We start from the raw sequence: 13,301 nt of genomic DNA, 5'->3' as shown, positions 1-13,301 counted from the left end.
TTTTATATATCTTGGTTGTTGTTACGGGCAGCCAACATGGTTATTTAGGTTCTCTGGTGGTATTTTTTCGTTTTCCTTTTTACTCCTTGTTTTAGAAGTATCCTCGGCTTTCTTTGTGGTGCTGTGGCTGTGTTTTCGCAGAGTCTTTAGGTTTCTCTCCAGGGTTCCTAACTCTAGAAAGCACCATTTTGCTGGCATCCAGTCCCAGTGACTTCATATGCACAAACCGAACCACTGCTCTGCCTCTTGTGGTGCTTTATCCTAGTATACTAGAATGGAGTAATCTAATTAGAGCAAATGAACCAGGGGAGGAAAAGGTGTGTTTAAACCAGAAACAAATATTCTGTGTCTTGTTGGAGTGAGGATTTTAGAGTAACTCTCCCAAAAATATTGTGGATGTAGTTTTGCCTAGAACATACTGGCATTCAGCATCCCTACACTCTGCATGGAAAAGTTGAACGCTCCCCTTAGAGATGATGTGTATGAGCAGACCACTTGCTTCTTTTTCAACTTGCGGAGTGAAGACACGGTGTCAAATGTTTTGATAGATGGGTGCATTTAAAAGGTAAAGTGTTACATTACAATAGAACACATAGCAAAAGAGCCAAAACGATCACTTACATACAGCAATAGGGAAAATTCTCTCAATCATGAAAGGGTTAACCTAATAAAAATAATTAGTTTATGGCAGTCTCATAGTAAACAATCATTTTTGTATCCAATGCAACACTATCGGTAAATGCTATATTTGCCTGCCGATTTATATCTAAATTAAAGTGAAACTATCACTCACACTGAAATTACATGAATGGATGATACAATGTGAAACACAAGAGGATTGCTATAGTCTTAGCAACTATGAAATACATCTAAATGCTGCTACAGGGATGATTTGCTTAACATTCATTAATCTTCTAGACCAGGGGTAGGCAACTTTCGGCACTCCAGATGTTATGAACTACACCTCCCATGATGCTCTTTCAGCTATAATGCTGGCAAAGCATCAAGTAAGGTTCAGTCCACATGATTTGAAGTGACAAAGGTTGTCTACCCCCATTCTAGAAGAATGTACAGGTGTGACGCTGAAAACTTAAGGTCACACAAGCTGAATTGGAAACTTTAACCTAAAAGGTTGAAATTCACTTTAGTTATGAACTCTGCAAATGATAAAACCAGAAAAGTATTATGATTTTGGAGTATTCACTTACCAGCATATTCAAATCCTTCGCTGCTAATCAGGTAACTTCCCCAACTTTAAATAGATAATCGATGCACCAAAACAAGTAGCTTAATGAATCTAGTGCATTGATCATTACCTGTAATGCAACTGACATTTATGAGTTAAATCATTTTGGTTTCTGTTTATGCAGATCTAGTCACACCTCTCCTAGACTCCCATAGCTCTGTTAATACAACTTGAATCACACATGAGGCTCCTGCAGGCTATTCTAAACAGCGTGCAATACAGGAAGTTTAAACATTAGACAGGAAGTGTGCAGGAAGATTGCATAGGTCACATGCAGGGAATGTATGGGTATCGCTACATAAATGGCAGAAAATTGAGCAGTGAGACTGATCTAGACACCAAACCCATTCCATTAAACTAAAATTAAGTCAGTGCATGTAGGCTCCAAGCATAGTTTATAGTGTAAAATGCTTTTGAAACTGTACAGGTAACACATGTATATGTTTTTTTTCCTTCTAATTCAGACAAGTCTGATTTCCTGCCTTAAAATCATTTAACAGACTACACTAAAGACTGCACACAAAAAAGTAACGTTTGTAAGAAATATGTAAATGTTTTGAAGCCGTGTGTCATTAACATAAGCATATTTATTTGTTTACAAAATACATTGTTTTACATTGAAACTTTTTTTTCCTTGTACGAGAATAGAAAAGTGCAGGATAAACATACTACTCAAGCAAGTGGGCCCCAAAGAATAAGGCTGAACTGGTGACCAAAGACAGATTAGGTCTTAAAAATTGAACAGAATGAGATGGTGAACTAGTCCAGCACCCGCTACAGGTATCAAGGGTGGAGGAGGGGGGGGGGGGGGGGGGGGGGGGGGGGGGGGGGGGGGGGGAAGAACCACCAAGAGCAGGGAGAGTGGGTGAAAAAAAAAAAAAAAAAAACTCCAAATAAAAGCAGTTGTCTCCTTAAAATGTTAGAGGCTCTCGGTGATAATCTTTAACAATACAAAGTATGCAGTAGGCAATAGTTATGAACTATTTCTACAGAGATGTGCAAGTTCAGCAAGTGATTAGATGTGTCTGACGTCTACATTTAGAGCTATGACAACTGTCTATATAAGTTTAATGTGATCATCATTACCTCACTGTCCCCTGGTTTTATGTCAAGGGCTTTCAAGAAACAGTCTAATGCTTCTTTCACACATCCAGCATCTTTTAAGTCCTTTCCACGTTTCACCAGGGAAGAGTAGCTGTCATTAAATGTACTACCACCACCTTGGACACTTGTGGTTTCTTGAGAAAGACAGTCTACTTGCTCTCCAGAGGTAAGTTCCAACTCTCCGGTAGACTCGTGTGTGCTATAGTCTTCCTCTTGGTCGGAACTTTTAACTACAAAACTATCAGATTCATACTCATCTTGTGAATGCACAATACTTTCTTCTTGAGGTAGAGTCTCCCCAACTGGCTCCTCCTCTAACTGTACAGACTCTTCAGCTTCCTTGGCCTCATCACTTAAATATTCTTTTTCTGCCTCCTCCTCCTCCTCACTCTCATCAGCACTGCCATTATCAATAGTATCTGGAAGATCTGTTGCTTCTTCAACTGCAACTTGAATAAAAGACCTTCTAGATGCAATAGATCTGCGTCTTCCATTACTCCTTCCCTGGGGAAAAAGTGTGCCCCTAACAGACTTTTCAAACTTTGGTGTAGAAGCAATTATTGCTTTCATGGAAGGACTGTTAAAAGGTGAATTAACATCATTCTCCTCAATAAGAAACACAGAATTGTCTGTTTCACTATCAGATAAGACTCTTTTTACAACTTTTCTTTTAGTGGTGTAGATCTCCTCCTCCTCCTCATCCTCATCCTCACTCTCCAAGTCTATTTTCAATTGAAAGTCCTCATTATTAGTTTCGGTTTTGCTTTTATTACTCAAACCATTCTTTTCATCATTACTTTCTGTATACTCAAAACAATTGTTTTCCATACTATGTTGGACTTCCAAGTCTTGTATTGCTCTATGTATTGATTCTGTGTGTTTACTACGTTCATTAATTTCTATAGAATCTTCTAGTACCAGAATTGGCTCCTTTTCCTGAGCCATGGAGGTTTCCATAAAACTTTCCAACTCCTCTACAGATCCATTACACATATCTCTTTCCATAGAATCATCCAGAATAAGATTAAAGTCACACTGTAACTGGGGCCTGCTCACAGGTTGGCTAGTTTCAAAATTGTCTTTTTCCATATCTACAGCAGACGTATGCAGGTCTCTATTTGTACTACAAAGGTAGTCAGAATGACTTGAAGTTTCATTTGACATATTGTGCAATGGTTTAGACAGCGGCATGGTTTCACGGATTGCCAAGGCCGTATCATAATCTAATACAGGGTTTTCATGTAATGGCTCTGCATGGTCATCATTTATAACCACATCAGTTCTTATACTAGAAGGACTAAAACTATTTTTATGATTAATGAAGGAGGATGTTGAATAGTTTACATTTTCAGTCTCTGGATTAGCAGGAGACATACTACTATGAATACTTCCATTTTTAACAGTAGGCAATGAACTGATAAAAGGAGCAGGAGGCAGCTTTTCAACTTCATCCCCGCTAGAATCTCCTAATATCATACTCGTCATCTGGCAGCTGACATTACCAATATCATCTTCGGTGAGGTCAACAGTCTCAGGCAGAGAGTTGAACTGCCTTGGAGTGGCAACGCGTCTTTCCTTTGGTTTCTCAGATATATCAGCTTGTCTTAACCAGGCTCCTTCAGTTCCGTTTCGGATCTGTCCCATAAGTTGCTCATTCATCTGTGATTCCATCTGCATTAGCTCGTGAGCTTTCTGTACTCTTTGTTTAATGTATTGACCTTGATGTTCATCTTCACATTGATCGTCGTCATCTTGAGAGTGCACCTCATGTGCATAGATAAGGTCATGATCAGAAATGCCAAATATGTTCAATGTATGCAAGTAAGCAATGTGTTCATCTAGATGAATGTCAGTTTTCCTTTGAGCTTCATGCATATTCTGAAGCTGAATCTGTGTTGAAGATGTTCTGGTATGCTCTAAAGAAAACAACTCCTTTAGCTCCTGCTTTGAGAAATATCGGAAAGGGTTTTTCTTATCTCCAGTTGTTTGTCTTATCAAAGAGTCCTTGAATATCTGTCGTCTGTAAATCTTCTCTTCTACTGTTCCACAAGTGATAAGTCTATAAATAACCACATTTTCTTGCTGTCCTATTCTGTAGGCTCGGTCAACAGCTTGAGCATCAGTAGCTGGGTTCCAACTGGGGTCAAAGATGATTACACGATCAGCTGCAGTGAGAGTTAGCCCAACACCTCCAACTTGTGTTGTTAACAATAATACAGAATAAGTACTGTTGCTCTGGAACTTTTGTATAACCTTCTCCCTTTCTGGTAAGGACACAGTACCATCAATACGCATTATCTTAAAACCCCTGTTACACAAGATGCGAGCAATCATGTCCAGCATTTTCCGTGACTGGGAAAAGACAAGAGATCTGTGGCCCTCCTCTTTCAGTTTATGTAGAAGATTAATCAAAAGCATCAGTTTTCCAGATTCCTCCATCAAAGCCTCATCTGACAGATGATCAAACTTTGTAAGTGCCTCATGATCACCTTCTCCAAGCTGGTAATCATCTTCATCCAAACCAAGCTGAATGCAGGCTCGCGCAGAGAGCAATCTGGGATGATCACATAACTTTTTTAGGACATTTAATTCTGCTAAAGGAGAACGAGTAGTCATTAGTAATTCCTTGATTTGGTCCAGAGAAATAAATTTGCGGTACACTTCTTCCTGAATGGACGATAAGTACACCCATATTATCAAGTCATTCTTTCTTGTAAGAGATGGCATTGCAGGAGAGATATTACTTTTCTCCACAGCAGTTTGCGTTTCAGGTGGCCTTTTCTTTTGCACATCACTTTTTGTGCGTCGCAGGAAATAGGGTTGTATAATCTTCATGAGGTTTTCAGACATTCTGAGCCCAAGAGCTTTTTCACCTTGGGTGGCATCTTTCTCTCTAGCTCGTGTAATTGGATTTTCATACTCCATTCTAAATGTCTTTAAAGTGCCCAGCAATGTTCCTTGACAGGCAAAATCATAAAGTGCCCACATCTCTCGGAGGTTGTTTTGGACAGGTGTGCCAGTCAGAAGAATACGATTCTTGGCAGGTATTGCGTAACAAGACTTGGCTGTCTTTGTTGATGCGGTTTTGATTTTATGGGCTTCATCAAGAATAATATAGTCCCATTCAAACTCCCTGCCATTGTAGGTAGATACTTGCTGCCAGTTATTAAGCAACATTTGATAAGTTGTCATTAGTATTCCCCCCTTTCTCTGGATTTTTTCAAGTTTCGTAGTCCTCTCTTTCTTGCTTGTACCATGAAACTCATGAAACCTCATGCCTGGAGTCCACTTTTCAAACTCTCTTACCCAGTTGCTTATTAGTGTAGTTGGCATTATCAGCAAAACACATTTTACAAGTTCAGCATCAAACATTCCTGAAAGAAATGCAATAATTTGGATAGTCTTTCCCAGGCCCATGTCATCTGCCAAAATGCCTCCTTTACGTCCATCTCTGTACAAACCGTAAAGAAAGGCAATTCCTTCTCTTTGGTGCTCAAACAGCTTATTAAACAAATCCTTGTAGACCATCAGGCCACTGCTTAACACGTCCACAAACTCATCATCATCTTGTTCTTCCTCTAGATCAAGCTGTTGAAGAGCCTCTTCAAGTTTTTCTATACGGCCCTTTAGTTTCTCACTGGGATATATGCAGTTTGCCTTTTGGAAAAGCTCAATGGACTTCGAGATGTTTCCATTCTTTGCTTGATGTTTTGCTTCTCTCACGTACCTGCAGAATAGAAAAGGGAAAAAAAAAAGTTTTAGTATAAGTATGCTCTTAAAAGGACAGATTACGCATACTGATGTAGTGGTTCTGGTGTCATTGGGCTGTGGGTGCCAACCTCTGGTTCTTGGTCAAATTGTTTGAGCAACTTGACCACAACCAGGTGGTCATCGAGTTAGAGGTAGTTTAGATACATTGAAATTGGTAAAGTCACACCCTTACATGCAATATTTAATTTGAATAGGCAAAAAACTATAATAGTTAACTAAAAGAGACCCGGTGCTGTAGCCATCATATTTCCTAACATCCCAGTCCAAAAGAACCTATAAAACTGTCCCTCTAAACCAACAATTCTGTCTTTGAACATATATTAGTACGAATATCTACGTGTGTGTGCTTTTGCATGTGTCTTCAAGCATGAGTGTATGAATAGGTAAGAGGCTAGTTATTAATTCTTGCCTATGTGTGGGAGCAACTGCATAATTCAGCGCTGTCCAGCTAGCAGCCCAAGGGCTGCACGTAGAGCACAAGCTTCCCATTTGCAATCTGGGATCATCTTGTTTAAGCAAGTTTAAAAATAAATATGTGCTGTGCGGCCATCCTTTTTTGTGTGAGAGGCTTGTTATGGATTGGGAAAATGAAGGTGTAATACTGCAATATAAAACTGTGCCGTTTTTAAGAGACTACTAGAGGCATGTCCCGGTTACTGATCGAGTAAAACTAATGTGGAACCTCTTACAAGAAAGAATTTAAAGCTATCCTATAGGAAAACCCCACACACGCATTGGGTCTCCAATGCTCCTTTATGGATTGGACATCAGCAGATAAGTGACATCCTGATGTTTAATTTAAATAGGGACAATAAAGTGTTAGAAATAAAGGTTTGTATTCCCAATGCTTTAGCCTTCCTTTAAACTGTAGTTCTGTAGTTTAGAGTGTAATTTCATCCCTAAAGAATTTCAGCAAGCCGAAGTGATATATGTGCCCTAAGCTTTGCTTTAAAGAGTCACTGCCACCGTCTGGGAACTTTGCTTAATTTACAAAGACCCCTGATGGCGACATCGCCGCTGGGGGTCTTAAGGCAGGTTGGATAAAGGTGAGATTTAATTACCTAAACTTGTCCCGGCAGATCCTCTAAAGCCGAATTCACTTTGAGGTCCATTTAGGATCCCGCAAGACCCTCTATACTATAGAGAGCCAATTCCCTACAGCTGTCCCTTGTGCTTGTTGTTGGAAATGACACTGTAGTTCTGCCAAGAGTCTAGGAAAGTCACGGTGAGAAGATATACAGAAACAAAGTAGTCCCCCTACTTTAACTCTGTATAACTCTTGACTTGGTTGGAAATTCAGTGAAATTCTCACAGGCAAAATGAGAATTTCAGAAAGATTCTATCTGTACGAAATACTAATTTTTCTGGGGGGAGAGTTGTGACCGTTCCGCTTCAAGGAAAAGCAAAATATGTATTTTATTCATAGAAGTTGTCCAATCAGGTAATTAAGTGCATTTACTTATCGGTGTAGCTGCAACGAATATACTATATTTCCATAATAGGAAGACATTCTAAAATGTATTATAATTAATTGAAAACCAAATGACACAAGAAAGGCTGAAATAGTAATAAAGAAATCCATTGTATTCACAACTTTACCATGTTAGCCTGGCAGTTTCTATATGGAACCAATAGTTAGAGATAAACAGCAGTGTGCATGAAGACCCTATAGATCTATTTAAATGATGAATCTCAGCTATTCTCATTTGTATTCATCACCTGCAGTTACCCCACATGCCTGGCATTAACCCCTTAAGGACACAGCTTCAGAAGCTGGACATACCCTTAAGGACTCAAGCAATTTTTGCATTTTTTGCTGTTTGTGTTCAAATGCAATTTGCATCTCTCTCATTTACTGTACCAACACATATTATATACCGTTTTTTAGACAACAATTTAATTTGATGTGACATATACATATATAAATTCTCATTTATTACAAAAAAAATGCAAAATAATGTGGGGAAAAAAACAAAAAAATGCCTTTTCCCCCAAGTTTTGGCAATAATAATAATAATGTGTGTATAATACGTCCAGCTTAGGAAAAGTAATTCAAAATAAATTAATTTACAAAATGCATAATGTGTGTAGGATTTCAGTTTATTTTGAAAGTTACAAGTCACAAACTACAAGGTCTAAAATAAAATTTCAATGTGAAACAATTTTAGAAGTTGGTATGTTTGTCTTGGAAGTTTAATACCCATTACAGAAAGCAAAATTGCCACACAAAAGTATATATTTAGGGGTGGGGCCTGACCGCTGAGCCGAGCGGACGCAATCAGCAACAGCTCCTGAGCAAACGGACAATAACCTCAGAATCTACTAAAATCGATACCCGATCCGGGCCCTTGAACGCTACTACCGAGCGGGGGACATCGAGACCTACACATCGACACCTCAAACGCGGATACCCCGCTCGGCACCAACATGCGGCCTACTCACATGGGCGGCACGGGAGGGACGGCCGCTCTCCCACCGCTTCCATACCCGGCTGACACACTGCTGAGCCCACGTTCCCCCCCCCCCCCCCCCGGACCGGCGGGGGTTATCCCGGTCCACATTCCACGGGGCCACAAGACCCTAAAAGCCTCCGCGACTACCTGCATCCCTCACTCAGCTACCAAGATGGCGGCTACCAACCAGGCTTCTGGGCCTACACCCACCCAACCTCTGCTGGCGCGACAGGCAAGCGGGATCCCCCGTGAGGACCGTATAGCAGCAGCCTTCGACCATTTTTGGACACAGTTGTGGGCCACACTGGCTCGGACCCAGGCGACTACAGCGGTCTCTCCATTACCCACCACCTCACCTGCACACAAACTGGCTCCCATACGCCCAACTGTACCGCCGACCGGTGCGAAGCAGCAGAGGAGAATGAGGGCTGGGCCAGGACCCGAGGGCCGCAGACCACGCATTCAACACTGCCAGCCTGGGTCCCGACATACCATGAGATCCCCCACACACTGCCAACCGCTATCCAAGCCAAAGCGACATACTCGGAGAGCCTATACTTGGCCTGCGGCCAGCAGAGATGAGAGGGTGACTCAACGCATCGGCCACCCAAGGAGATGCACAGCCACTACCGATACCCAGAAGGTCTCTACCCCTGCATCAGGAATACAAAGAGCGACACTAGTCTACAGATCTGCGTTGGGAGCGAAGAGGCCGACTTGCCGCCAAGCCCGGACCCCCTCCACTCAAGGTACTCACGGAAGACTGGGGGGCGGTGGTAAAGCCCCACCAGCTCACTTGACCGACGACACCAAGGCTCCATGGGACTCTTTGGACAGCACATCGCTCCCGCCAACTATGGGAGTTGGCTGACTTTCGCTGCAGTACTGCAGGAGGGCCTGCTGCCACGCCACCACGTCTACGCAGCTACACTGGACTCTGCCTTGTATTCTTGTTTTGCGGTAGCCCCATGAGTTAAGGTACCATTGAGAGTGGGCTGACATGTGTGCCAAGCAGTAGTAGCAATCAAGGGCTCACTTACTATAGGACGTAACCAAATCTACACGTAACTACAGCCTTAAGAATTATCCAAAATGTTGTTAACAAGTGTTGTTTAGATGTGGTATCATAAGGCTATCATAACCTTTTTTATGTCTAGCTAGCCATGCAAGCTAAAAACGTATACCTAGTTAGTTAAGTATGCTTTGCAAATTATCTGTTAATTCACTTATGCTCCTATAGATGACGAAGCGCCTCAGTTGAGATTATATCTTACAAAAAATGACTCAATACTTATTAACTAACTAAAAACACCAGCTGTAATTAACCTGTTTTCCTATGTACACAAGCTGACTATAGTTTTGCCTAACTATTACTCTACATGCTACCCAATGGTTAAATATTTTGTTTATGTGCTTGTCAAGCTGTTGGGGCATGACGAGCCCACTTGTTGTATTTTCATGCACGCAAAAATAAAGATATAAAAAAAAAAAGGTTTGCGATGGAAACGGAAAAAAAAAAAAAGTATATATTTATATAGAGTAGACATCACAGGCTATTTACCCAAGGTTAGTTTGACACTTTTTGCGTAGCCATTTCACCGCCAATCTCTGCTAAATATTGGAGTAAAATTTTATTTTTTTTCTCTATTTTTGGCATATACAGACATTACAAGGTTTTTGTAATGTGTATTTCGCAAACCTAGTGTGTGCTATCCCTGTACAGAACCCTATATTGTGTTCAGCTACATCTGCTGAGTAAAACGATACCACCATTTTTACCTTTGCCCCTATTCTGTGAAGCTACAATGCCATATAGGAGACCATGCTATTTCAGTTTCTATAGTTGGAATATTCATAGATGGTCATATGTCTGATTTTGTGGCATTATAGGCATTTGACTGTTCAAATAACCCCACAAAGGCCTTCCATTTGAGAAAGCAGACAATCCAGGGTATGTTATTAGGCATATATTATACCTTAGCTTTTTTTTGCATACATGTTGCATTTTTTGCTGGGTATTTCTTACATTTGATAAGTGCCACTGTCATAAATTCCCCCTAAGTATGCTCAGTTACCTCTTCTGAGTAAAACAATAAGCCCAATGTATGATCTAGACACTATTTTGTGAAGTTACAGTGCTGTGAAAGAGACGTGACAAGTTTAGGTTTTTAAGTGTGAATTTACATGGAGAGTTTTAATGTGTCCGTATTCTATTTTTAAATATGTAAGCAAGCTGCTTTTTCCAACTACCCCAAAAAGGCATACTATTTCTTAAAGAAGACGCCCGAGGGTATTTCAAAAGGTAAATTTTGAACCTTAGCGTGGGATAATTTTTCTGTTCGCTTGTATCAAATGTAGTGGTAATAAGCATTTTTTTCTGCCTTTTTGACACACAGTGAGTTTGTACTGTATATTTTGCAAACCTTATGTGTGCTACGGCTTTAGAATACTTTATATGTTGCTCAGCTATGTTGTCTGAGTACAGCAATACCCCCGTATGTACCTTTACCAGGCATATGTGGACGTTGTAGGGGCACATTTCAGACACAGCCATTGCAGTTTTTTTCAAACTTTGCATTTTTCCGCTGTGTTGTTACCCCACTTTAGAGTTTTTTTAGCAGGCTATATATTCCAGCTACCCTATAAAGGCATATTATTTCTTTAAGACGACACCCTAGGGTATTTCAAAAGACGTATTTTGAACCTTAGCGTGAAATAATTTTTCCGCTAGCTTGTACCAAGTGTAGTGGTAATAAGCATTTTTTCTGCTTTTTTGACACACATAGTGAGTTTGTACTGTATATTTTGCAAACCTTATGTGTGCTACGGCAATATAATACTTCCTATCTTGCTCAGCTATGTTGTCTGAGCACAGCAATACCCCAAAAATTACCTTTGCCAGGTATATGGGCACATTTGAGACACAGCCATTTACGTTTTTTCAAACTTTAAATTTTTACGCTGTGTCCATACCCCACTTTGGAGGTGTTTTTGTAGGTTAATTATTCCAGCTACCCCATAAAGGCATACCATTTCTCAAAGAAGACACCCTAGGGTATTTAAAAAGACGTGTTTTGAACCTTAGCGTGAAATAATTTTTCCGCTAGCTTATACCAAGTGTAGTGGTAATACGCATTTTTTTATGCCTTTTTGACATACTCAATGAGTTTGTAATATATATTTTGCAAACCTTATATGTGCTACAGCAGTATAATACAGCTATGTCATCTGAGTACAGCAATACCCCCGTATGTACTTTTACCAGGTATATGACAACGTTGAAGGGGCACATTTGAGACACAGCCATTTAAGTTAGAATTTTTACGCTGGGTCCATGCCCCACTTTTGAATTTTTTTAATAGGTTGTGTATAGGCATATTTGAAACCTTAGCGTGGTATCATTTTTCCGCTAGCCTGTACCAAGTGTAGAGGTAATACGCATTTTCCCCCTTTTTAAAAAAAAAAATTTAACTTTTAAAAAGTTTTATTTAGCTTTTAAAAAGTTTTATTTAGCTTTTAACAACTTATTTTACTATTTTAAAACTTTGTGTAAACTTTTCAAAAGTTTTTTTTTCACTTTTGTTTTTTTTACTTTTAACCTCCAACTAGTCTAACCGTGAATCCCCCAATTTCCCCACTAACTTCTACCCACCCTAGCTAAATCAATAAATATTTAAAAATATTTAAATACATTTAACCCCTGAGGAGTAAAAAAAATAAGTTAACCCTCAGGGGTTAAAAAAAAAAAAAAAAAAACCATATCACAGTGAAATACTGTGATCTGTATTTTGATCAGTGATCAAAGGGCAGGGAAGGGGTTACATTTTATTTGAAGGAGGTGGGGGGGATATTTTGCAACAGTTTTTTTTTTTTTTTTACAGCCAGAGACAGATCAGCCACTACAGGAAGATTAACCCCACGATTGCCGCGATTGTGGCAATCAGGGGTTAATTTTCATTTTGGACGGAAATTTTCCGTCCAGCGTCCTTAAGGGGTTAATAACATAACCCTCTCTGTCCCTGGGTTACACAGCAGCACACACTGCATTTACCTCTAGTGTTTAGCACGGCCACCCGCTACATGAATCCTATGAGCAGCACACACTGCATTTATCTCTAGTGTTTAGCACGGCCACTCGCTATATGAACCCTCTAGAGCTGCACTCACCGCTCATACTTCTCCGCCAGCTGAGAATCAATCCCGATGCCGCAGTCACCGGAGCTTCTAGACTCCCGTTCGTCCATGTCCGCCGAGGGAGGGAGGGTCTAAGAGCGGCAGGAGACACACAGCGAGCTGGTGCAGGCACTCACTGGATGGGAGAACCGCCAGGTGATTCGAACAGAGTTCCCGACATGCTCTGCGAAGTAGGGGGCTGGGCTACAGCGGCGCATGCGCTCAGGACATGGTCAGCTGTGGTGATGACGTCACTGGGTATATTCACTAAACAGCGCATTTCAGGTCATTGTGAATATATCCTACACCTCCGCTAGTTTATCCTTCAGTGTGCAGTGAATACATACTCACTTACACACACATTTCAAATTCAAAGTCACAGAGGCTGAACTGGGCAGATTCTCCAACAGGGAATCAGGGATATTCACTAAACTGGGGGGACAAAATATCTAGCACCTATATTATGATTTCAGTTCAGCTATTCTGGCTTTAAAGGGACACCATAGTCAATAAATAAAAACACTTTAACTTAATGAAGCAGTTTTAGTGTATAG

The 13,301-nt window shown here is 40.5% G+C and overlaps 1 protein-coding gene across 1 annotated transcript; it reads right to left on the bottom strand.

Moving 5' to 3' along the window:
• Positions 1-2,133: 2,133 nt before the first annotated feature.
• Positions 2,134-12,908, bottom strand: ERCC6L (ERCC excision repair 6 like, spindle assembly checkpoint helicase). The gene is made up of 2 exons (XM_063431012.1): positions 12,742-12,908; positions 2,134-6,077 (listed from the first exon to the last, which is right to left on the bottom strand). The coding sequence occupies exons 1-2, from the start codon at positions 12,816-12,818 to the stop codon at positions 2,291-2,293; spliced, it is 3,864 nt and encodes a 1,287-aa protein (XP_063287082.1). The 5' UTR covers positions 12,819-12,908; the 3' UTR covers positions 2,134-2,290.
• Positions 12,909-13,301: the final 393 nt, after the last annotated feature.

This window comes from Pelobates fuscus, chromosome 9 (assembly GCF_036172605.1).
Source record: "Pelobates fuscus isolate aPelFus1 chromosome 9, aPelFus1.pri, whole genome shotgun sequence".
NCBI lineage: Eukaryota > Metazoa > Chordata > Amphibia > Anura > Pelobatidae > Pelobates > Pelobates fuscus.
Note: the sequence above shows the minus strand (reverse complement) of the source record. Positions and strands in the feature narration are given on the sequence as shown.

What these genes read in the sequence shown, in the direction of transcription:
- ERCC6L (XM_063431012.1), bottom strand. Translation starts at nt 12,818, where the DNA reads ATGGACGAACGGGAGTCTAGAAGCTCCGGTGACTGCGGCATCGGGATT. An exon ending in CTGGCGGAGAAGTATGAGCG is followed by an intron (nt 6,078 to 12,741) that starts GTGAGTGCAGCT and finishes TCTATTCTGCAG; the next exon opens with GTACGTGAGAGAAGCAAAAC.